The sequence below is a fragment of the Typopeltis vanoorti genome, chromosome 18 (assembly GCF_054136105.1).
Source record: "Typopeltis vanoorti isolate ZY-2024b chromosome 18, IOZ_Tvanoo_1.0, whole genome shotgun sequence".
Classification (NCBI taxonomy): domain Eukaryota; kingdom Metazoa; phylum Arthropoda; class Arachnida; order Uropygi; family Thelyphonidae; genus Typopeltis; species Typopeltis vanoorti.
The window spans coordinates 57,483,901-57,510,643 of NC_143566.1; the positions used below are offsets into that span (position 1 = coordinate 57,483,901).

The 26,743-nt window shown below is 34.3% G+C and overlaps 1 protein-coding gene across 1 annotated transcript in view; it reads left to right on the forward strand.

The window, feature by feature from the left end:
* Polr1A (RNA polymerase I subunit RpI1) overlaps positions 1-26,743 on the forward strand; it is a 352,992-nt gene that overhangs the window by 50,481 nt on the left and 275,768 nt on the right. Inside the window, exons 5-8 of the mRNA XM_090408580.1 lie at positions 1,729-1,960; positions 7,531-7,786; positions 10,389-10,550; positions 14,423-14,563. Coding sequence (XP_090264706.1) covers positions 1,729-1,960; positions 7,531-7,786; positions 10,389-10,550; positions 14,423-14,563 — 791 coding nt within the window. The remainder of the gene's footprint in view (positions 1-1,728; positions 1,961-7,530; positions 7,787-10,388; positions 10,551-14,422; positions 14,564-26,743) is intronic.

Here is a 26,743-nt window from a genome sequence, read left to right on the forward strand (position 1 = left end):
CCATCTTTCCAATACTATGGGAACAATTTGGAATAGGCCCTTTTCTGTATCAGCACAATAATGCACCTACTCATAAAGCAAGAGCCCTAGCTGTGTGGTTTGAAGACATGGTGATGGAAAAACTAAACTGTCCAACTCAAAGCCGTGACCTCAACCATATTGAACATCTTTGGAATGGCTGGAGCGAAAGTTGTTTGCCATAAATTAGTCCAACTAACACTCATCAGCTGTTTGCCATACTACAGGAGGAATGGAATTAAATTCCTGCAGCGGCTTACCAGGACTTAGTGGAGAGCCTACCTTGAAGGGTAATGGCTGTAGTAGTGAAAGGAGGCCCAACCTCTTATTGACAGCAACACTGTAACAACAGGAAATACAAACAGTTGCTGTCCAGACACTTTTGGCAACATAGTGTAAGTAACCATAATAATTTCCACTTTAGGTGACTGCTGTGAATTTGCTTTTAAGCTCCATCTCTAACCATGTTAACTGAAATTATTTCCAAAGAAGATGCCCCTGTCAGTTGATCTTTTATAACATTTATCTTATTAGAAAGAAGGCCATTTTGTTGTCACAGTCCATCTGCATATTAATGCTATATTAATGTCTTTTATTAATATTATATCATTAATTTTCTGACTTTCTGAACTGTTTATTCACAATTATCCATCCATTTCTTTCATATGAAAATTTAATTTATATATTTCATATATAAATGAAATTTTATAACCATCTCTAGTCTCTCTTGTTATATTTTCACTTTGTTACCATGCATATAAGTACGTGGATGTTAGCTATCTGAAGCTTTTAGTGATCCAGTTAATTTCTTATGGACAAAATATTGAAGGTTGTAAATCTAGTTTTAGAAAAATGCTTCTTTAGTTATGGTCATTCTGCTGTCACTTTATTGTAATCCTTTCCAAATATGTACATTAATTGGTTTTTGGATGGATGCCAGATTCCTCAGATAGCTACTCGAGGCATGTGTTAGCAGCATAGTTGCATAAGAATAGTGCCAGATATACTGGAAAAGTAATAGGTGTGTTGTTATGTTTCTGATTTTTATATTGGCACCTTGGCTTTGAACTGAGTGAATATCCATCATGTCTGGCATTATTTGGCTCTTGTTTCCACAGGTGGAAAGAAGTTGAGTAGTCTGTTACACGATCAATTATATACAGATAATTCTCACTATAACAAACTTGCAGAGATAACTAGAGCAGTTGTAATGAATAGTTTGCTATAGTGAATTTTTTTTTTATCATGGCTTTATATCCGTGAGGGCTTTTTTTGACTTGATGGCAGTTTGCTGTAGGGAATGATATTGTATAGCAAGAGTTGAATGTATTATGTAACTAAGAGTGGTAGGTTAGTTATATTTTGCAAGGTTCTGCATGGATGTCTATAGAATATACACAAAATGAAATCTTTTTTGAGAGTTAGTTAAGATTCCTCAAGATTGATATCAAAAGGGAGTGGAAAATGCAAGTGGTATTACCTCCAATAAATATTGCTTAATTGCCCGACCTAGTCTATAAACCTTTTCTTGAGTACTTTACTTTTATTGTACTGATTTAAAATGATGATGTAATTAAATATTGGATGTTGCTAATTAAGATTTATCAAAGTGAGAGAAAACATTCTTTATGTAATTTTTAAATTTGTTCTTTAAATATGCTTCAATTTTTTTTTTATTTTTATTAATTTTTCAATTTTTCCCTTCTTTAGGTATAGATTTAGAGGAAGCCCAAGCTAGTGCTCATGTGAAGAATGTTGTAGAGTGCCGACAGAGAATTGTGAAATCTTTTATCAAAGAACATCTTGTGCAGAGTGAGCGTAAATGTCCACATTGTGGTGCCATCCGACAAAAAGTTTCTCTTCGTAACAATAGTCGTGTTGTATGTAATGCAGGAAATACAAAATCTTCACTAGCAAAATTAAGATTTAATTTCCAGGAAAGGTATGTGTACATACACATTTTCCAGCTTGTTTTTAATTTATATGCTGTGACATATAAATTGTTGTATATTTCCATTATAATGCTTAACAGTCTGTTAGAAATATGTGTTAAGGTGGTCATTTTTAAAATACAAATATATAACTAGTAAGGGATATTTATTGGTTGGATTGTTCACCCTGCATTACAGTAAACACATTCAATTAAAATATATGATATTATTATTATTATTATTATTATTACGGGCAACTCCAGGGAGTCATTAGACTCATCGAGGGAGGCCCCAAATCATTTTCATCACAACTATTCGACATTCATACAGTATCTATCATACCTCGCCTTAAACTCATTCACCGTCACAGCATCCACCACAGACTCAGGGAGCGCATTCCACTCATTCACTACTCTAAAAGTAAAGAACCCAGCTCTAACACCTTTACTAACCACACTTTTGCCCAGTTTCCATGGATGTCCCCTAGTCCTCCCACAACCAGCCCTGTTCTCAAAAATATCTTCTGAATTAATTTTATAGAAACCCTTCAGTAATTTGAATGTCTCAATCATATCTCCCCTCCTCCGCCTATCAACCAATTTTTGCAACCCACAAATCCTCAACCTGTTCTCATACGGTTCATTCCACAGACCTGCTATCATCTTGGTCACTCGCCTCTGGATCCTCTCCACCTCCTCCCCATCAAGAAGAAACCTAGGTGACCAAATCTGAGCACAGTAGTCGAGATGAGGTCTTATCAAGGCTCGATACAGAGGAACAATAACCTGCTTGTCTCTGCTTGTCAACGTATTCTTCAGCAACCGAGTGATTTGATGAGCTGATTTGGCCACTTTTGCAATGTGTCCCCTAAATTTCAATTCCTTATCCACCAACACTCCTAAATCTCGTGCCTCATCAATTTCCTGGAGCACGGTTCCACCAATGCAGTAAACTGCCTCCCATCTTTTCACCCCAAAATGCATAACCTTACATTTTGCCACATTAAATTGACATCCATTCTCCCTAGCCCAGACCTCCAATCTATCCAAATCATCCTGCAAAATTTTGACGTCATCTGCATTCACTATTGCCCTACCCAACTTCGCATCATCCGCAAACAAATGAACTGTTCCTCTCAAATCCTTTCCTATATCATTTATGAACAAATTAAACAGCAGTGGTCCAAGAACAGATCCTTGTGGTACACCACTAGTCACAGGCCGTCTTGTGGACTCTACTCCCGAGTAAACCACTCTCTGATATCTCTCCGTCAACCACCCTCCTATCCATCTCACCAACCCTATGTCCATTCCCATATGCTGCAATTTACTGATTAGAATTCCATGTGGTATCCTGTCAAAGGCCTTAGCAAGGTCCAGCAGAATCACTGTAAACCCATTACCCTTATCCAGTTCAGTCGTCACTGTGTTATAATACGTGAGCAAGTTACTGAGGCATGACCTACCCTTCACAAAACCATGCTGTCCCCGATACAGTATCCTATTTTCTTCTATCCAATCTTGTATTTTCCTCTTGACTATTTTCTCTAAGACCTTGATAATGATTCCTGTTATGCTGATTGGCCAGTAATTTTCAACAGCAGCCTTGGAACCACCTTTGTGGCCTCATATGGTGACCTCATAGCCTTAATTGCTTCATCTGTAATTCCAAGTGACTGACTCACCAACCAGTCAATCTTTTATCGGTAATGTATATGAACTAGCATTTGGAATCACAGGCAGTAGCAATAGAAAGGAATGTAATACATTTAAAATTTAATTTTGATTTTGATGCTTTTTTCTATTGGAGGAAATGCCATATAGATTCTAAGTGACGGATAGCTGTTATCAGCAGAAGAAACACTACTACCTTGCTTATTGCAGGCCTGAAGTCTGGTGCCATGTGTGATCCCCAGATCAGGGATTCTGGCTTCTGCTCCCACTTCTTTCTTTTTATATACAAGGCAGGTAATACCTTTCAAGGGAAAGCCAAATACATCTGCCTTCATTCAAGAGTACTCTAGTAAAATAATTCTTCACACTGGCCATTAGTATGCTAGAGACTTGGACCTTGATGGTAACCCACCATGAGGCTTCATAGCAAGCTAGCAAATAAATCCACAGTGCTCTGTCAGATTGTGTCTGGAGGGAGCAGGAGTATAATAATCCTTAGGAATCTGTCAAGGTCATGCATATAGCTTGGGTGTTCATTATATGGAAGACATCCACACTACATACCTATCTCTGTAATTAACTTTCTGACATCAGCAACCATGAAAAACTCCATAAATAGATATAACACTGCAGATCAGAAAATCTCTCGTAGAATCATAGAAACACAATAAAAGTGTGTGTGTGTGTGTGTGTGTATATATATATATATATATATATATATATGTTGAAGATACCAAGCAATTTTAAACTTGGTTTTACTCCATTTCCCAAGTAAGCAAACAGACAAAAAGTCAAGTTTGCGCCTGCAATTGATGCAAGTCTAACTGATCCTACAGGTAGTGCAAGACCAGGGCAACTCGTGGTAAAGGTGGGGCAAGCTCCGATCACTAATCTTAATATTTTCCCTTAATGCCAAAACACATCTCCAAGAAGGGGATGTATGATGTTTTGTATTAAGGGCAAGGGGCCACTACCCAGACCGGTTTCGACCTTTATTGAGGCCTCATCAGTGGGAGCCAGGCTAGAATACCAAGATTTAGTAATACAGAGCTTGTAAGTATTTTACCAAAACAAGTTACCATAAGGTGTTTTAACCTTATTAAACAAAAATCTCTGGAGGAGATATAAATGTAGAAAGTATTTTTACCTTGGGTAAAATTATGTTGAAGATACCAAGCAATTTTAAACTTGGTTTTACCGGTCTGGGTAGTGGCCCCTTGCCCTTAACACAAAACATCATACATCCCCTTCTTGGAAATGTGTTTTGGCATTAAGGGAAAATATTAAGATTAGTGATCGGAGCTTGCCCCACCTTTACCACGAGTTGCCCTAGTCTTGCACTACCTGTAGGATCAGTTAGACTTGCATCAATTGCAGGCGCAAACTTGACTTTTTGTCTGTTTGCTTACTTGGGAAATGGAGTAAAACCAAGTTTAAAATTGCTTGGTATCTTCAACATAATTTTACCCAAGGTAAAAATACTTTCTACACACACACACACACACACACACACACACATATATATATATATATATATATATATATATATATATAAAAACATACAACCAAAAGAAACACATGCACAATATATACAATTTTTTTTTCATCCATTTCATCAACACTGATGGTCTCAATACAAATATCAGTGATGTGTACTACTGTTTACATCTAAACAAGACCTATTACCTTTATACAGAACCTCAACTGCTTCTATCCAAACTACATTCTGCAGAATACCAAATCTAAAGGCTCTCTTTTGATATACTATGGCTTAAAATTTCCTTGCTGTGCTTATTGCATATTTTGCTGTCTCTGTGATTCTCTTAAATTCTGATTACTCAGATCCCTCTTTGATTATTTATCTTACAAACTTGATTTTCTATAGTCCATATACCCAAATACTGAGGTCATCTTCATTGGAGATTTCTGTGTTCACAACCCTACTGGCTTCCCTTCTTCAGCTCATTAAGCTGGAAGAGATGCCAAAGTATTTGCTGTTAGTAATGACCTGACACAAACTGTCCTTCTATCCTGCAGATTACTCAATCTTTTGTCCTACTAACACTGGAATTTTCTAAACCAGTCTATTCTTTCAAATAAACTGTATACATGTTACCTCTCTTCAGGGATTCTGGCTTCTGTCTCCCACTCCTTTCTTTTTACATATAGTTCAAGCAATGCCTTTCAAGGGCAAGCAAAATACTTGAATGTTGTCCACATTTTCTTTCTTGTGGTGCATCTTTCAACTAGCCATTCTTAATATCATGATCTTTGGCACTATATTGGTATCAAATGGGTTGCCAGTGATTTCTGCTATTTTTTTTCCATGGTCTGACCCCACTTTTTTTTTGTATTTAGTTACATGTATTTGCACTTATTCTGACTAAATAACTGAAATAATCCTTGTAAGGAAAAAAAATCACAGGAATATAACAAGACTGTCTTTAAAAACTTTCTAGATTTGGAAAAGCATAACAAAATACTAAGAGAAAAAGCTGTTCTGAACACTACTGTTATATGGGATTATACAGAACAATGGATATTCTATATTTAAGTTGTAAATCAGCAGTCAGGATTGAAGCAAGTGCAGAAAGATGGTTTGATGTAAACTTGGATGTAAGACAAGAACTTTCTTATCTCTCATTTTTATTCATCTATTATAGATCACATTATGAAAGTGGAACTAAACTTCTTATCAAAATCTGTAACACTCAACTCTCCTCTTTGCATTATGTTGCTGAAGTTATACATCTATAAATCTACTCTGGAACTGAATTGAATAATTATTGTAACAAAGTTAACATGAAAATCTGTAATAAAAAAAGACAATCCATGAAAATTGCTCAGAACATGGAAAATATGAAAACTACATTTTTAATGGAGAACCCGTAGAATAAAGCATTTGAACTATTTAGGTACAATTTTTAGTGAAGATGGTAATCCAAAAATAGAAAGAGACAGTGGAATAAGAAAAGCTGGTATGATGGAAAGTTGGTTGAATAAATGTATGATATAAAAGAGAAGTTAGCTAAAACACTATAGTAATATACAAAAGTTCAAACCAGTTTTAACTTATGGAGCTGGGAGCTACGTTAGAAATAACAGTTGATCAAAAAGACTACAAACATGGAAAGTTCGAAGAAAATAATTGGAGTGCAGAATCATATTAAAAACGAGTTAGGAGATTTTTGACATTGTTAGCATTCAAGGATATTTGTACAAAGCTAATTTAAGAAGTAGGTATGGCTATCTTAAACAGATAGCCATACCTACTCATACAGATAACCAAAGAGAATAGACGAAGAAAGGTGTAGCACAATATTTATTTATTGGAGAGAAAAGGCATTATAGATGATCACCATCTTGTTGAATGTTAGAAATGCATTAGGTGACCAAAGAATAAGATATGACACTATTGGAGTCTTGAAAAATAACAGACTAATCTGGAGGAAAATTGTCGATAGGAAGTTAGTAATAATGTACACTTAATCCTATAGTACTGTTTTAATATCTTGTATACACCACTTGACGGTGCATACGAGAAATTTAATGATGATGGTGGAGGGAGGGGCGGGAATTAGTGCTATCTGTATATCATTTAATGATTTATTGCGCATTTTGTTGTTTGTATCTCATAACCAAAAAAACAAGCAAACAAAAAAATCAAAAAGCTCCAGAACCAAATATGAATGTTGTCCATAAATCAATTTCAATTATTTTAAGTTTTGCTGATGATTTTTCAGTTATCTCAGAACACTTAAAATAGTAGCTTTTGTAGCAGAGGGTTAGCAAGTTTTAGCCAGGGCAAAATCGTTTGTGTGTATTCACATATGTGTAGCACTAAATTTTTCTAATGTTACAGTTAAAATTACTTAAAGTTAATAATCAGGAAAACTTTTCTTTTGAAGGCAGTATGATGAATTTGTAGATCCATTTGAGCAAGAAAATGAAAGCCAGATTGATTTAAGTCAAGAATTGGGTTATGTAGACCAGCATTACATAACTCCTGTAGAAGCTAGATATCATTTGCGGGAATTGTGTAAGAAAGAACCATTTCTGTCAAGGTTGTTTGGTGTTCTTCATATTGCTAGTAAATCTCTTGAATATCCTGCTGATATCTTCTTTATGGATGTCCTTGTGGTACCCCCTTCCAGATTTAGACCTGTAAGTACTTTCTTCTGTAACTAGTAATTTGTAACAAACAAGCATGCATTTTTTAATTCTATAACTATGTAAACGCTACTATTAAAGGAACAACAAACTGATGATTTATTCTTAACTTCCTTTAAATTTAGTGTGTGTGTGTGTGTGCATTCATACATGCATGTTTGTGTTTTTCTCTTTAAGTAATGAATAAAAATTCAGTGTTTTTCTGTTTTGAAGAAATAATCAAAGTCTGAATGTGCTAATCATTATTTGGATGCCTCACAGAAAAATTTTATAAAAATGTTAGGAATTTACTTTATAACTTTTACTGAAAACATGGATTTTTTTGTTTGCTATCTTGCCTGCTGAAATTGTTGAATATGTGTGGATTCTGCTTTATTGGGCCATGTTGGGAATAGCAAAAACTGGTGAGATCTTTCTGAGCAATAAATACAAAATGTTATATTCAGGCAATGACAATCAAGGAAAAGAAGGAGTAGCTATAGTATTCAACACAAAATACTTCAGACTGACTGCCATTCTTCCTGAATGGCAGTCAGTCTCAAGTAGAGTAATGTGGGCAAATATGAGAATGGGGAACTGGACAATGAGACATATTTGTGCCTATGGTCCCACAGAAGGTTCTACTAAGGTAGAAGTGGAGGAATTTTTTGAGGCTTTAGAAAAAGCAACTGACACAATGAAAAAGGAAAAGTTGATCCTTGTTGGGGATCTAAATAGCAGAGTAGGAAATGATTGTGAGACATACAAAAAATTTATAGGAAAATTTGAAGAAAAGAGCAAAGCTAATAATAATGGCAAATATCTGTTGGATTTCTGCTCAGGACATGGACTGGTTATTACTAACACCATGTTCCAACATAAAAATGTGCACAAATTCACATGGAGAGAAGAGGCAAGAAATAAGAAAAGTCTCATTGACTATGTTATTGTTGATAGTGATGTTTTCTCCCTGGTGCAGGACACCAGAGTGTACAGAGGATTTGAAATTGGAAGCAATCACTATTAAGTCTTGAGCAAAATAAAATTGAATTTCATATTGAAAAGAATAACATGTAAGAAAGTTTTAAAGTGAATAAAAGTTGAGCAGCTCTCAGATGTGAACTGTAAACTAAAATACACAAAGATTATTGAAGAAAATATGAAAGCGTTTGAGAACAGGAATCAAACCTTGGAGATTCAGTGGCAAGCCTTGAAGAAAGCCCTAATTGATTCAGCTAGAGAGGCATGTGGTGAAGTTGTCTGCAAGGATAGAAAAATTAGAACTCCATGGTGGACACAGGAAGTTAAAGAGGCACTGAAGGAAAAGAAGAAAGCATATCAAAAGTTCCTGGCAAATAAGTCAGCTTGTGCTTTTAGAGAATACAGTTAGAGAATTACATTCTTGCATTGAGACAAATGTAAGAATGCTAAACACTGTGTAAAACTAGCTAAACAAAAGTCATGGGAGGACTTTGGCAAGAATATAGAAAATAAATATCAAGAAGGTGGCAAGATATTCTGGAGGTTGTTGAAGAAGCTTAGAAATGGAGGAAAGAGTGCTGTAAAAGGAGTTAGAGATTATACATATTACATGAAAACAGAAGAAAAAGATATCCTTGAAGTATGGAGTAATTACTTTGAAAAACTGCTTATTGAAACAAGCAGTGATGACAGCACAGTGGTAAAAAACACTGACCAGGCATGCAGTCAGGAATATATATCCATACTTGAACTAGAAAATGCCATCAAAAGCTTGAAATGTGGAAAGGCAGCAGGAGTAGATGATATTCGACCAGAAATGCTGAAGTATGGTGGTATAAGAGTCTTATAATGGCTGCGCTGCATAGTTTCAGAAAGCCTGGACAGAGGGACGAATTCCCGATGATTGCAGTAGAGCTCTCATAGTACCATTATATAAAAAGGGAAATAAAACTGAATGCGAGAATTACAGAGGTATTTCCCTACTGAGTGTTCCTGGCAAGATCTATGCAAGTATACTTGAGAAACGGTTGAGAAGAATTGTGGAAGAAAAGCTTGGTGAAGAACAAGCCGGATTCAGGCCAAATAGAGGCTGTCAGGATCAGATCTTCACTTTACGACAAATAGTTGAGAACGCATGGGAATATAACAAAGATCTGTATTTAAGTTTTTTCGATTTGGAAAAGGCATATGACAGGGCGCCAAGAGAGAAGCTATTTAAAACGCTAAAGTTATATGGTGTCAATGGGGCATTATATCAAGCAATACTTAGTCTTTATTTGAGTTGTAAGTCAGCAGTTAGAATTGAAGGAAGTACAGGAAGATGGTTTAATGTATAATTAAATCTATATAAGGATAATTTAAAGATAATTGATATATATATATATATATATATAAGGAGAATATATATAATGCATCTTCCTATCAATGCAAAATTCAGTATCTCCTTTTGTTTTACCACAAAAAAGAATCTTATTCAAACCAGATAGACTTAACTGTACTAATATTGTATATCTTCAGCTATATAGGATTATCACACACACACACACACAAATCATATAAAATATTTTTAGATATATGTATTGTGCAGCACATTGTGTTATCAAGTTATATTTATTTTGGTTTCTGTGATTTTCAGTTAAGTGTTCTTCATGGACAAAAGTATGAACATCCTCAGACAGCGACATTGAATAAAGTTCTTCAAGATGCAACATTTCTTCGCCATTTGATGGAGATTATGAAATCAAAGGGCACTAACAGTACAGACTTCATGGACAAAATTGAAGATGATGAACTGAAGGTTGATATTTAATAATTAATTTTAAAATTCTTTTGAAAAGATACCTGTTTTGATTTATTGAAATTCTATGCACTTCTACATTGCTTAATTTTTTATGTCAATTTGTTTAAAATGTTCTTTTATTTTTGGAATTTAAAGTGAGAAGAATTTTGAAATAATTGCTTATTTGCTTTTATATGGATTTTTTAATCATTATCAATTTCCTGATATATCCTCAAGAGGCTACTATATGACAGCACTACATGATTAAGTTTACTTTATCATTAATCTCCTATCTACAATTTTCTTCCTAATTAGTCTATTACTTGTCAACACTTCAATAATGTCTTATCTAACATTTTGTTTTTAGGGCACTTTTGACTAAATCAATCCATCTAGACCTTGGTCTTCCTCTGGGTTTCTTTCCTGCCACCTTGGCATCAAACACTTGTTTTGCTAACCTTTCCTCATCCATTCTATTTAATTGGCCATACCATCTTAGATTAGTCCTGCTCATGCAATCTTGAATGCCAATAATGTCAAGTTAAATTTTAATATCTTCATTTTTAATATGATTCATGCCATCTGTCCACTCTAAGTTTTCTCTGAACTCTGTGGTCTCTAGTATTTGATCAAGTGCTTCCTTTCTAGCCCAACTCTCAGATCCATAGCTTCAAACTGATTTCAATATTGCTTTGTATATATTGCTACTTTGGTGTTTTGATTAATTTCTCTCTTATTCCATATAAATTTATTCAGTTGCTTTCTTACCATACTAGCTTTGCTAATTCTTCAGTATATTTAAAAATTCAATTTGCCATCTTCACAAAAAACTGTGCCAGAATAGCTAAAATATTTTACTTATTCTATAAGTTCTCCATTGAGAATGCAGCTGAAGTTTTCTGTGGTGCTAAGTTTTTTAGTTTTGGTCTTTTTATTGCAGATTATCATGCAAAATTTGTAAAGCTGTTATGCATTTTAGTTAAAGAATCCTTTGGTCTCACAGTGGATGTGTTTAGGAGTTCAACATCATCTGTTTATAAAGCAAGTTCCGATTTTAATATCAAGTTCAAAGCATGAAGCATATGTCCAGTTTCAGTATCAGATTTAATGCGATCCATGTGGGTGATGAATAAGAGCAGAGATAATGGGCACCTGTCTTACCCATGATTTCACATCAAACCATCTTCCTGTATTTCCTTCAATTCTATCTGCTAGCTGGAAACTTAAATAGAGACTGTGTATAGAGAAGCTTTCCTCTGGGTACTTTGTTGTATGCTTTTTCCAGTCTACAAAATTTAATTACAGATCCTTATCATATTTCTATGATTTCTCAACTATTTGTGGTTAAAGTGTACTACATGAAACACTTGAAGATAGTACTACATGAAATGTAGTACTATCATATCCTGTACACCCCCTTGAGGGTACTATCAGGAATTTGATGATGATGATTGTGGTAAAGTGAAAATCTGATCTTAACAACCTTTATTTGACCTTGAACCCAGCTTGTTCTTCAAGTTTCTCCTCCACAATTTCTCTCAACCTTTTCAAGTATGCTTGCATAAATCTTACCTGGAACACTTAGTAGAGAAATTCCTCTGTAATTCTCACATTAAGCTTTATTCCCTTTTTTAATTGATGGGGAACTATTTTTCATCTGGAATTGAAACTTCTGACCAAGTCATCTGATTTATGTAGTGTAGCCATTGCAAAGCTTTTCATATTTAAGCATTTCTGGTTGAATATTATCTACTCCAGTTGATTTTCTGTATTTCAAGCTTTTGGTGGTTTTTTTCTACCTTAAGGATTAATATGGTTTGTTTTAATTTATTTAGTATTCTCAGTTGCTGTTTCTTAACATGGAATATCATCATTAATTTCCTGATATATACCCTAATGGGGTGTTCAGATGTATATATTTTCCATTCAAGAGCAGTACTGTATAGCTGTTCTTGTAGATAAGGTTATATGTTGGTTAGATATATTTCTAAATTTTTAGGAAATGACAACATAAACTAAATGATTAATTATAAAAACTTTAATAATTACCTATATTTCGACAATGTTACATTGCCATCTTCAGCGATCACAAAACAATATGTATTGGTACTGGCCTTTCGTACTGGTATTTGCTGTGACGTAATAAAGTGGCCTTCTTCCAACATATTCTGTTGTGGGTGTTCAATGCATGGTCAGCAAGTCCTTAGTGGCTGTATTGGGGATACTGGATGTAGTCCTGGTGTTCAGATATCCTGATATTGGCTGTCTTGCCTGTTTGGCCATAGTAGGACAGTTTGCGACTGCAAGGGACCTGGTATACTCCAGGTAGGTCTAGGGGAAGTAGCTGGTCTTTGGTGGAGCAGATAAGAAATGCCAATTTGTTATGTGGTTTGTAACTAGTTGTGTGGTCATATTTTCTTACGATTTTTGTTATTTTTTCAGATGTACAAACAGTCATTGGTTCCCCACTTTCTCCATCCCTGGCTAACTTCTTTATGGAGACCTTTGAAGAGAAAGTAGGCAAAAACCTGGGGAATGGAATTGCCTTGATATCTTAATTCTGCCTCCTGCCTGTTTCTTGCAGCAGGATGTGGCAGCAATGTGGTATAGAATCAGGATACCGGTGGACCATACTGTGAATGCTACAAAATCCATCATAGCTAATCTGGTCTACCTCATCGTGGTGACACGGTCTTTCCAGATGGTACAGCAAGATGATATGCTGTGCCATGTGAGAGTGGTTTGTCAGTCATGAAAGTAACATAGAGATATTACCATGGCCATAGAATTCACTGGATTTGAATTCCATAGAACATTTTGGAAATTATATAGATTGAAAGATTCCAGTATTTGAATCCTCTACCTCAAACACTCACAAATCTACAGGAACTGAAGATGTGGTAGTTTCCTTTTACAACAGGTCCATGTCATGCTGCATAGTGGCGATTCTGGCATCTGTGGGTTATTAGATTGGTGGGCATAATATTTTCAATGTATGTATATGTGGAAGTTTTGATGCATGTTGCATCTCTGCAATGCTCTTTCCAAGAAACTGTCATAAAAAATGCATTAATAGCTGGAAGTCTTTTTTTGGCCAAAACTAGAAAGTTTTGACAAATTCTACATACATACTACTTGTTACATCATCACCACACTCTAGAAATGATTTCTGGTAGCATTGACATCTTTTCACAACTGATATGTTTTGTGAGAATCTTTCTTCAAAGTAACATTTATACACTCACCATCCAACACCAGAATAGTGGTCTAAACCTAAGATTTATAAAAAGTTATGATCTAGCATAATGGAAAGTCCACTTTGGTCAAAATTAAATGAATGTGATAGGAACATGGCATTCAGAAATCGGCATCTCATCCTCTTAACACACTCAACACATCATTTGGGTGAGCTGTCACATTATTTTATAGAAAATGCATCCTGATTTTCTGTTTTCTTAGTCTTTAAAAGAAGCTCTAGAAGTTTTCAGACATCTTGAAAGGCTTCTTAATGTTAAGAAGTACAAGCCGAACTATATCTGGAACATTGTTACCAGACTCTCTCTCTCACACACACAACACGCATTCTCAGTAGTTTTTACTGTAACCAAATCTCATATCATTGTCCTTCATTTCTCTTCTGACAATTCTGTTATGTGAAGCTTGAGTGTATTATTTTGTTTCATGCTGATTTGCTATTATTTGACTTTTTTAGATATTCTAATCTATCTAGAATATACATGCAGTACTTGTATATTTGTTTCCAGTATTGGTTGCAGCATAACAATACATCCCATTTTATATTTACTTGTTTCTGTCATTAACTGATGAAAATTTGTTTCTGAACTCTTCTTCTCCTCTTAACTATTCAAATTGGTTTGCTTATAATTTAGGCATCACTAATCAAACAACCTGGTAAAACTCCAGCCGAGAAGTTCCATAATGTGTGGCATCAGACACAGAATCATGTAAATGCTGTATTTGACAGTGATATGGACAAGTTAAACAGTGATAAAATTCCTGGAGTGAAACAGGTATGGTTTTTATTTATTTTTATGTACCGTATATTATCGCGTATAATGAAAAAATTTATGGTAAAAAATACTACTTAAAGTTAGGGGTTCGCATCATATGCAGATCCTAAAAAATGTAACATCTTATTAGATTTGCGCACACAATATATACTACCTAATGCCTATGCAACCAAATCTACTTGACCCACTCGCATTGTATCTGCGCATAAAGCTACTTACATTACTGGCTTTATGCGCAGATACAATGCACTCGCGGTCCCCGAATGATAGAGCACAGTGAGATAGATAGAGCACAGTTAGGTATATCGGTTTAACCACAGTTCAATTTAAATATTATTCGTTAAACAAACCTAGCCTGAAAATGAGCCAACAGAAATGTAAACGTTCATCTGTTGAAGCAGGATTTAAATTGCGTGTCATGCAGTTTGCAGAATAACATAATAACAGTGTTGCTATGAGAGAATTTGGTGTAGCAGAGAGTAATATTAGACTTTGGCGTAAGCAAAAAGACAGTCTTGAAAAAATCCCCAAAACGAAACGTGCCCATCGTGGAGATGTAGCATCCTTTCCAGAACTCGAAGAAGAGCTAAATGAATGGATTTTGACACAACGACAAGATGGCATTATGGTAACAAGAAATGCAATTCGTTTTCGAGCTCTACAACTCAAGAATGGTAAATTCAAGGACACACCAGGTATTTCATCTTTTCTTGCTTCGCGGTGCGACAGATTTATGGAATGCAAAGCATTAACATTATGACACCGAACAAAAATTGTGCAGAAGTTACCAAAGCAGCTTGAAGAAAAGTGCAGTCCTTCCATAAATTTATCATAAAATTATGGAAGTGTCACGGATACAAACTTTCCCAAATTGGCAATGTGGATGAGACGCCCATGTATTTTCATATGCCTGGGAATTGAACAGTAAACTCAGTTGGTGAAAAGGGTGTCTCCATAAAAACAACGGGACATAAAAAAACGCATTTTACCATTGTTCTAGCATGCATGGCAGGCGGAACCAAATTAAAGCCGACAGTGATATTTAAAAGGAAGAAAATTCCGAAGCATATGAAATTTCCACTAAGTGTAATTGTTCGTGCCAATCAGAAAGGTTGAATGGATGAAGAAGGTGTACAATTGTGGCTGGATCAAGTATGGAACATACGTCCAGGTAGCTTGTTACGTCAACAAAGTATGCTAGCCTGGGATATGTTCCGGGCGCATTTAAAAGAGGAAAGAGAAAGCACGTGAGCTATGTACAGACCTAGCAGTCATACCGGGTGGTCTAACTTCTGTTTTTGCAGCCGCTTGATGTCAGCTTGAATAAGCTGTTTAAAGATCACGTACGTGAAAAATTGAGAGAATAGATGTCATCTGGTTTGGTGAAGATGACAAAGGGTGGAAATTTTCAGAAGCCTGAGATCACCCTAGTCACCAGCTGGGTTAAAGAAGCATGGGATTCGATACGATCTGAAATGATTCAACACTCATTTCTTAAATGTGGAATAAGTAATTCAATGGATGGATCCGAAGATCACGTTATATACAAAAGCGAGGATGATGCACAACAAAATGGAGAGCATGAAGACGATGACAACTGCTACACTGATGGCGCAATCCCTACAGATGAATTTATAAAAAAAATATTTGACTCAAAAGATGAAGAAGAATTTAAAGGATTTTGACATTTTGTTTTAAAATAAATATTTCTTTCGTTAATTCGTATTGTATTATTTATAATGTTATGGAACAAGATTAACAGATCACATTATACGTGGACATGGCATTTTAGGGCTAGTTTTCAAATAAAATTTCTGGTTCACATTATACGCAATAATATACGGTAATTTATAAATGTGTTATACTTCTAGCAAAGTCATTTTAGTTTTTATGCAATTTATAGATAATATGTATTTGTTATGTATACATGTTGATTATTTAATGATTGGATGATGATTCCTTGATTATTTAACATGTTAAATAATCTGAGAATCTCACTCTAAGAACAAACACAAAACTGTTTCAAGCACATCAGGCAATGGAAATGAAAGGTATTTTAATATTTATAAAATAATAATATTAGTGAATTCAGCTAACTGGGGGGGGGAAGCAAAATGGTTAATAAGTAAGAGATTAGAAGATGAAATACAAAAGGTTTGAATACAAATGTATAAAAACCTTATCTGAGCGAGAGAGAGAAGTCAAAAATACATACAATTGTGGAACATAATTTGTTTCTAATTCAGAACATAAAACTCAACATACATAAAATTTTGAAATGCCTTGGTACAGATATCAGAGAAAATGTAAATATAAACAGTGAACTAAAAACAATAGAATTTCTAAATTATTTGGAATTATGGACTGATAATTGGGGAAAAAAAAGAGAGAATGGAAAACAACATTACCAGAATTAGTTTAAAAGAAACAAAGTAAAAATCACTAGGAGATGACAACTTAAGCTCCAAATTATATAACGATGCAGGAATAACATTCAGAAAGAGATTTATTAGTTAGCAATCTATTTTTAATAATAAGAAATCATTGCTTTATCCAAAAATTTGGACTTGCATGTCTAACATTTGAAAACTGAGATTAATTAACTTAAAGGCATTATAATACATAGTATATCTTAATACAGGCAAAATGTTCAGAAAGGTGTTTGCCTTGTCTAGCCAATCATTTCTAAAGATAATTAACAAACGAAATTCAAATAAACTTCCTTATTTCTTTAAGTTTTACTGCACATTTAAAGTATGATTCAGTGTTTTTCATTATCAACTTCAGATAATGTGAATCACAACATTTGGATTAACTGTTTTTTAAAAAAATTCACTGTCTTGAATTACACTTAAATTGCAACAACAGCTCTTCATCCTTATTTCCAGAGTCCATTATCTATTTATCAAAAAAGTATGAATCCAAACCTTGCATTCATCTTTGATCTATATCTAACACCAACTCACTGTCAACAAAATTCAAAATAGCACTTTCAGCCTTAAGAAATATCAGTAGAAAAGATGAGTTGTCATGAAGTTGCCCTTGAAAAATCTCAGAAAAATCTTTATCTTCAGTTTTCATGTTGCCTTTATCAGAGATGATAAAGATGATGTTGAACATAAAGATATTTTAAATGTCTGGAAGAATATTTTTGAAAGATGCTAAATGAAAAACAAGTGTTGACAGCATGGCAGTAGTAAACATTTAAAGTAATTACTGTAATTCAAATCAAAGTAATTAATGCGATCAGGGTACATATCAATATGTGAGGGTAGGAAAACACATCAAAAACCTGAAATGTGGAAAGTAGCTGAGGTAGATTATATATTTGATTAGAAGTACTGAAACATGGAGGTATAAAAGTTTTACAGTGGCTGCATTGCATAATTCAAATAGGATTCAAAATTCTACCCTCTAACCACGTCTAATTCAGTGGATCTGGTTAGAGGGTCGAATTCCAGATGATTAGAGTAAAGCTCTCATAGTACAAGTATAAAAAGAGAGAAAAATGAATATGAGAATCACAGTGATTTTTCTAGTAAGGGTTCCACATACTTGAAGAGGCTAAGGAAAAAATATGGAAGGGAATTTTGGATAAGAACAAACAATGTTGAATAAATTAGTTTGTCAGAATCACATTTTCCATTTGAGACAAATAGTTTTTTTTAAATATATTTTTTATATATTTTACATATTTTTTTACATACTTACTCTCTATCACTTAATTTGTAAACAAAAAGAAAAAATGGAAACTAAACTCCAAATCTAGCTTGTGCACAAATTCGTATCCTAGGATATCACATAAGCATCTTATCTTATAAATTAACCTAATAATTTACAAGATGTAAATGTACCCATGTACATTTAATGTAACAATGTACCCATTAAGAGTCTTCAAACACCTTATAACCAAAATAAAAATCTTTAGTTTACAAAAAACAGAAATATATACATCAGATTGAAACAACTTAACTATGCAAGCACCAGTGTGCTATTCAAACTACAATTTCAAACAACATGAAAAACTGAAGATAGTCAGCTTCCCTTTATTTTTATAAGTTAACAGTTATCCTGTATGGACAAAGCTTCTGGAATTTCAGTCTCTTGTTTCTTACAGAAACTTATTTCTTCTTGAATTTATGCAGGAGAAAGACTAAAAAACTACTCTCTGTATGATAGACTCTTCTTGCATTTTAAATCATGAAACACTGAAAAAAAAACATATCTTGTCTTCATCCAGTGTACTCCTGTAACATCACTTTCTATATAAAAATAACAAACTTCACTAAATAAACTAGTAAAAAACCATATCATCACTTTAGAATGAATTAATTTTTTATATGAAAGTCAACAACTTTTAACAGTTTTAACACACTCAGAACAAATTTTGCCTTCTATATGACAATTTCTGAAGAAATAACTAAAACTATATCATCTGTTAGAAATCATTTATTAGACTGAGAATCCTAAATAAATAACCTTTACTAGGCTTATTTCTATATGAACTGAAGAGTAATAAAGTTTCTTTCAGCTTTAATGGAAATAAATCCGATGTGGATTAATAATTACAAAAACTTCACACTTATCACTTGGTACAAAGATATACTTCTTTCAGTCTTTCATTTCTAACTTTTTTTCTAGTTTCTGTTAAATCTTCATATATTGAAGACACAGAAACTACAATTTTTCTCCTGCTGTGTACCTTTCCTTGCTGCAGAACATCGAATGCTTAGCAACTTTCCTTAATGTTGATGGAAGTTTTTTCACTTGGCTATGCTACCAAGTATATATTTGGTTTAATCCTTTATCCAAGTGATTTACAAGTGATGAGAACTTATACCACCTTTGCCACGAGTTGCCCCAGTCCTGAAAATACTTCAGGTGTGAACTTCGTTTGCTTACACTTGGATAAAGAATTAAACTAAATATATAATTGGTTTCCTTAATGTTCTCTTTCTTCCACACATGCATGGAAATGCAACCAACAAACTTCTACTCCACTCTGCTATTGTGTGCTGCCATTATTCCTTTTAGCTTGGCTCAAAGTTCTTTCTTCACAGGAAATGAACTTCAGAAAAGTTTATTTAATTATAATTTCAAACCAAAAGTATCAAATTATAACAGTTCTTTGTTTCACAATTTTATGCACTGAGGTAAGTTCATTTAATCACTTCTGATAATATAGTGGTGACTTTCTTCTCTCATAATTGACAATGTTTGTCTAGATACAAACAATATCAACATTAAAAAACTTTTGATAGCTGATACAAAATTACAATTAAGCACTAATATTTAATTTTAATACATTTTATTTTATATCTAAGCAAGACTTTAGGTAATCAACAATAATAACATTGTAAAATATCTTGCTCATGGCAGCCAAAAGGAAACATTAAATAACTACTTTTATAAAATGGCTTCTTACTAACTTATTAACTTTACATTAATTCATTTTTATGTTTTTAACTTGTGAAATATCTGAATTTTAATACCGATATCCTTACAGTATTAAGGGAAAAGCTGTTCAAAACATTATAATTATGTGTGTAAGTGGCCTGTATTTGATTTGTAATCAGCAGTTAGGAGATACAGAAAGGTGGTTTGATGTGAGATCAGTTATATCTACTACTACAAAAGAGCATCCAGATCAAAAATATCTTGACACCCTTTTGTAGTAGTGGATATAACTATTTACATCATGACCTTGGTTTATACTGGTGTAGAAATTTTTTGACTAATCTTATTATATAATGTAAATAACTTTTCCTATAACTTTACATGTTCTGTCCTCAGGCTTATATATTTGGTGTTTCATTATGTTACATACAAACTAAATTTTCTTTTATATATTTCATTAAAAAAGTATGTGTATAAACAAATGAAATTATATTAAAACTGTAGTGACCATTTTACTCACTCACATACACATTCAAAACCTTAAAACATTTGGTCAAATCTTTTCTGTCATTAAATACAGAATATTTGCAAATATTGTCCTATAATTATTCTTTATTTTTAAATGATTTTTGCCTCATTTAATTTGTGGAATATCTGAATTTTTGATGTGTAATATATTTCTCAATGCTGAATTCTTTTCCCTGATGGTCTGACTTTATACTGGCTGTTGATTTCATATATATATAGTTTTTAATAATCTTATATATATATATATATACACATTGCTGGAATGGCCTCTTGTTTTAAGCAGATTATTATTTCTGACTAATATAAAGGTTCTAAGGCTTTAAAATCTGCAAACACTAAATATCTGAGTGATATTCATTTGCTCTGTCTTCTTAGTTGTGTTAGATCTGAAACAGGCTACCTCACTCTAAATGTTTACTGTTAGGGTGCACCCTAACAGTAAACATAAATTAAATAAGCATACTTATCATTTAGCACAGTGTGACTATGTTTTATAGGAAATAACATCTTATAAATTAAATTTTGAACTGTTTGAATTGAAGTTAATGTATCTGTATATCAAATGTAACTGTAGTCAACAAAAAAGGGGCAATTGTAAGAGAAATGATTAGTGATATTCTACACGTAAAAGAATGTAAATTATTCGGCAAGATGGGGCTAATGCTACAAGAGGAGCTTAAGCGCCCGTGGGTGTTACATCTGAGAAAATATCATGATACATATATTCCTGTAATTAGAAAGTCCGTATGAGGATCGGTGAGGTCACCCAGTCAGGGACCAATTGGCAGGACGATAGGAGAAATCAAACTCAGAAAGGTGGTGCTCTTGGGGAGCATATAAACCCCCCGCAACATTGAATTGACCCCCCCCCCCATTTTGTTTGTTCCTGTATTCTCACCGTGTGCTACAAGTGTTCATTGTGGTTCAGTTCTTATTTTTAAGAGCTGACCTTCGAGAAGTTCCAGTATGGCACCGCCACAGAGCACGGCAAGATCGAACGTAGACCATCAATGAGAAGAAACGTTGACGTGAATCCATAGCAAAGAAACAGTGCCCAATTCATGAAGAGCACATGAATCCCACGTGACGGTAGAATCAAGATAGCCAGATTCTTCACAAAGAAGGAAGGACGGAGAGAAACTGAAACAGTGTAGATAAGTACTTTCATATGTTCTAGCCCCTTTTAGAGAAATTGACTAACAGTACGGAAAAGTGTGTATTTCAAATATATGATAATAGGAAGTATGAAGAATTGAAATTTATGTGAATAACTCTATACCTTTGGACTGAACGTTAAGAACTATTAGTCTATTAGATATTTTGTCATGGTCCACTCGAGGGAAAATATTAATGTGCTAAATGCCTAGCTGGCCTAATGAGTTGTAAACTAAAATGTCAAATAAGTTGAGAAAATTGAATTGTAAAGATTTAGAAATCAATGTTTATTTTAAGAACGAGAGAGTGAGAGGAAAATAAGAGTTTGACTTAGTATTAATAATTGTTTTGTTTCTGTATTATATTAAATAATGAATTCATTAAAATTGCTTGATACCTTTCATGCCTGTATTTCTGACCACACTGACTGACCCTGACCCTTCATAAAAGTTTGAACCCGTGATCATATATATGTGTGCAGAGATATCCCAATTAAGAGAGAAAAGAGGCACGACTGCAAATAAACTAGAAAACCTAAGGCTTCTGAATTATAGTAAATGATATTAGTAGCACCTGATACCCTACAATATTGTGATCAGGGAACAGGTATTTCTGGGGACCCAAAATTGAGAAATTTTGTTTTATATGCTTAGAGAAAGTGTTGTTCAGTGAGTTTGAAAGTGCAAAACCAAGGAAACTAGAGATACCGTATTTACTCGAATATAACTCTCCCTTGCATATAATTCGCACCCCTGATTTTGCTTTACAAAAAAAAAATTAAAAAGTTTCGCATATACCTTGCACAAGAAAAAAAAAGTTTAATCACATTCACGTTGGGATGATAGTAATTCGCCCCTCCCCTACAGCCACTATACTGCAGAAGTAAGAAAAACAAGTAGTTTTATTGTATCACTGAATAAGGTACACAGCATTTGCAGTCTGTGTAATATTTCTCAACAAATAGTGCAATTAGAGACAACTGGGATAAAACTGCACTAACTAATGAATCACGTCCCCTCCCACAGAAACTATGCTGTACAGACTCGAGCAAAACCATATGTTACACCAACAAACACAGTATCTAACTAAAAAAAAAAAACTATTGTCCAATATTTCAGTTACATGAAATAAGTATTTGTTGGATTGCATTTGAAATTTTCAATGTCATTAAGACAAAGGTTAACTTCAAATAAAATTCTACCACGAACATGCCATGTAATGTGTGTGTGAGTCTGCCTGACAGTTCGACACGGAAGTTGTATTAAAATTCCACCGAAGGGTTGAAACTTTGTGAGTTGAGCCCTCCCACACAACACAGAAGCTGTACACAAACGTTTATGAGAAGTTCTGTCAGAACAATAAACACCACCCTGTTGTGAACATATTAAAATTAAGAAATATATAGTGAATATTGTTATAGCAGTTTCAGATATTATGGAATTCGGTTGAAGAGAATTAGCATTTCAACTCAATTATTGTTGGTTGCATTATCTTTTGTTAATAGCGCACCAATCATATGCACATCTTCATAATGCTCTATTTCTACTTGGCCCACTGCCGTTTGTTTCACACTCTGCTTTCACTTCTCATTGGTCATTCATGAACGATTGTTCATTACGTATCACAAGTCTTGTAAATTTCTGGTAATTTTTGCTTTAAATACTGGGAAAGAAGATGACACTACCTGGCTTTGATGCACACAAAGAAATTGCTTTCGATAGTGAATAGAAGATTCTTGGTAAGTCATACCCATTTTCAGTCTTTGAAAACTTTAGTTTTCGAAAATCCCTGCTTTTTTATAAAAATCTCTGATTTTTTAGCTTTAATTTTGAGGGGTGCTTAAGGGTCAAAGCTATATAACTGAGAGGAGACCTATACATAGCCTTTAAAGGAGTGTGGAGAACCGACCAGGGGTTCTCACCTAATGTCTAATCCTCACCCTCTCGTGGTGCACCCTTTTAAGTATCTACCTGGATACTGAAAAAACGAGGATATGTGCTGGCAATTTAGGATTTAGTTGAACCAAATTGCATTCTTATTATTGGCTTAAACCAAAATATCAAAATACAACATGACAGAATTTCATGCCGGCTGGGGCATTGCCTGGTTAAACAAGTCCCCGTTGTTTTCGCCAGGGTAACAGGGAAAACAGCGAAAAGTCAGCTACTGGAACAAATCCTAAAACCGACCCCAACTCAATATCACCAGAGTTCAAGATTGGTACTGTTAACATAAGAAGCTTGAATGGCAAAGAAGTGGAGCTAGCTGAGGAATTGGATAAGTACCAGATTGACATAATCGGGGTGACTGAAACAAAAGAGGCAAAAACTGGTGAGATCTTTCTGAGCAATAAATACAAAATGCTATATTCAGGCAATGACAATCAAGGAAAAGAAGTAGCTATAGTATTCAACACTAAGTAAGAGGCAAATCTTCTTGAATGGCAGGCAGTCTCAAGTAGAGTGATATGGGCAAATTTGAGAATGGTGAACTGGACAATGAGACTTATTTATGCCTATGGTCCCACACAAGGTTCTGCTAAGGTAGAAGTTGAGGAATTTTTTGAGGATTTAGAGAAAGCAACTGACACAATGAAAAAGGAAAAGTTGGTCCTTTTTGGGGATCTAAATAGCAGAGTAGGAAATGATTGTCAGACATACAAAAATATATTTGGATAAAAGAGCAAAACTAATAATAATGGAAAATATTTGTTGGATTTCTGCTCAGGACATGGACTGGTTATTACTAACACAGTGTTCCAACATAAAAATGTGCACAAATTCACATGGAGAGAAGAGGCAAGAAATAAGGAAAGTCTCATTGACTATGTTATCGTAGATAGTGATGTTTTCTCCCTGATGCAGGACACCAGAGTGTACAGAGGATTTGAAATTGGAAGTGATCACCATTTAGTCTTGAGCAGGATAAACTTGAATTTCATATTGAAAAGAAGAATATGCAAGAAAGTTTTAAAGCAAATAAAAATTGTGCACCTCTTAGATGTGAAATGTAGACTAAAATACGCAAAGATTATTGAAGGAAAAATGAAAGAGTTTGAGAACAGGAACGAAACCTTGGAGATTCAGTGGCAAGCTCTGAAGAAAACATTCATTGATTCAGCCAGGGTTGTCTGCAAGGATAGAAAAATCAGAACTCCATGGTGGACAGAGGAAGTTAAAGAGGCTGTGAAAGAAAAGAAGAAAGCATATCAAAGGTACCTGGAATTGGAGATGATACAAAGGAATTGGAGATGATAAAAGTGACATGAAAACAGGAGAAAAAGATATACTTGAAGTATGGAGTAATTACTTCGAGAAATTGCTAAATGAAACTTTGTGTAGCACAGTGGTAAAAAACACTCACCAGGCATACAGTGAGGAATACATATCCATTCTTGAAGTAGAAAAAAACCATCAAAGCCCTAAAATGTGGAAAAGTAGCAGGAGTAGATGATATTCGACCAGAAATGCTGAAGTATGGTGGTATAAGAGTCTTACAGTGGCTGTACTGCATAGTTCAGAAGGCCTGGACAAAGGGACAATTTCCAGATGACTGAAATAGAGCTCTCATAGCACCCATATATAAAAAGGGAAATAAAACTGAATGTGAGAATTATAGAGGTATTTCCCTACTGAGTGTTCGTGGTAAGATATATGCAAGTATACTTGAGAAACGGTTGAGAAGTATTTTAGAAGAGAAGCTTGATGAAGAACAAGCTAGATTCAGGCCATATAAAGGCTGTCAGGATCAGATTTTCAACAAATAGTTGAGAAATCATGGGAATATAACAAAGATCTGTATTTAAGTTTTGTCGATTGGAAAAGGCATATGACAGGGTGTCAAGAGAGGAGCTATTCAAAATGCTACAGTTATATGATGTCACTGGGGCATGATATCAAGCAATACATTGTCTTTATTTGCATTGTAAGTCAGCAGTTAGAATTGAAGGAAGTACTGGAAGGTGGTTTAATGTTAAATCTGGTGTCAGACATGGATGTACATTATCCCCACTGTTACTCATTATCTACATGGATCACATTATGAAGGAAAGTGATATTAAACCTGATATGAAAATTGTAGATGTTAATGTCAGCTCTTTGCTTTATGCTGATGATGTTATACTTCTAAATAAGTCTGCAAGATTCCCTGATGAAATTGAATAACTGTTGTAATAGATGTGGTATGAAGGTCAGCATTAAAAAGACAAGACAATGTAAAATAGGCAGAAACACTCAAAATATCAACTGCATTGTGAATGGAGAACATATAGAACAAGTAAAATATTTCAGCTACTTAATCACGATTTTTAGTGAAAATGGTAAATTAAATATCGAAATTGACAACAGAATCAACAAAGCTGGTATGGTGGGAAGTCAAGTGAATAAATTTATATGGAATTAGAGAGAAATTAGTCAGAACACTAAATTAGCTGTATACAAGACAGTGTTCAAACCAGTTTTAACTTATGGATCTGAGAGCTGGGTCAGAAGTAAAACATTTGACCAAAGACTAGAGACCACAGATACGAGAGTCCTGAGAAAGATTAGAGGCATGAACAGATGGCATCACTGGCAATATCATATTAAAAACAAGATATTAGCAAGAACTTGACATTGTCAGCATCCAAGAATGCATTAGCAGAGCTAATCTCAGGTGGTATGGTTATTTAAACAGAATGGGCGAAGAAAGATTAGCAAAACAATTGTTCTCTGTCAGGTTGGCAGGAAAAAGACCCAGAGGAAGACCAAGATATAGGTGGATTGATACAGTAAAAAGTGCCTTAGAAGACAGAAATATGAGATCTGAAAATATTGGATTCTTGACAGGTAACAGACTGATTTGGAGGAAAATTGTAGATAGGAAACTAGTAATGATGCAAATTTTTCATGCAGTCCTATCATATCCTGTACACCCCTTGAGGGTATGTATCAGGAATTTGATGATAATGATTTTTGGGGGAGAAAAAGTGCGAGTTATATTCGAGTAAATACAGAATTTGGGGTGGCAATCAAGCATGTGGCTAGCTATCCATGTAACAAATGAGTGCGAGTGCAGGAATGATATTGAAGAGCAGGGTTCAGTTTTCGAGGTTATGAATCT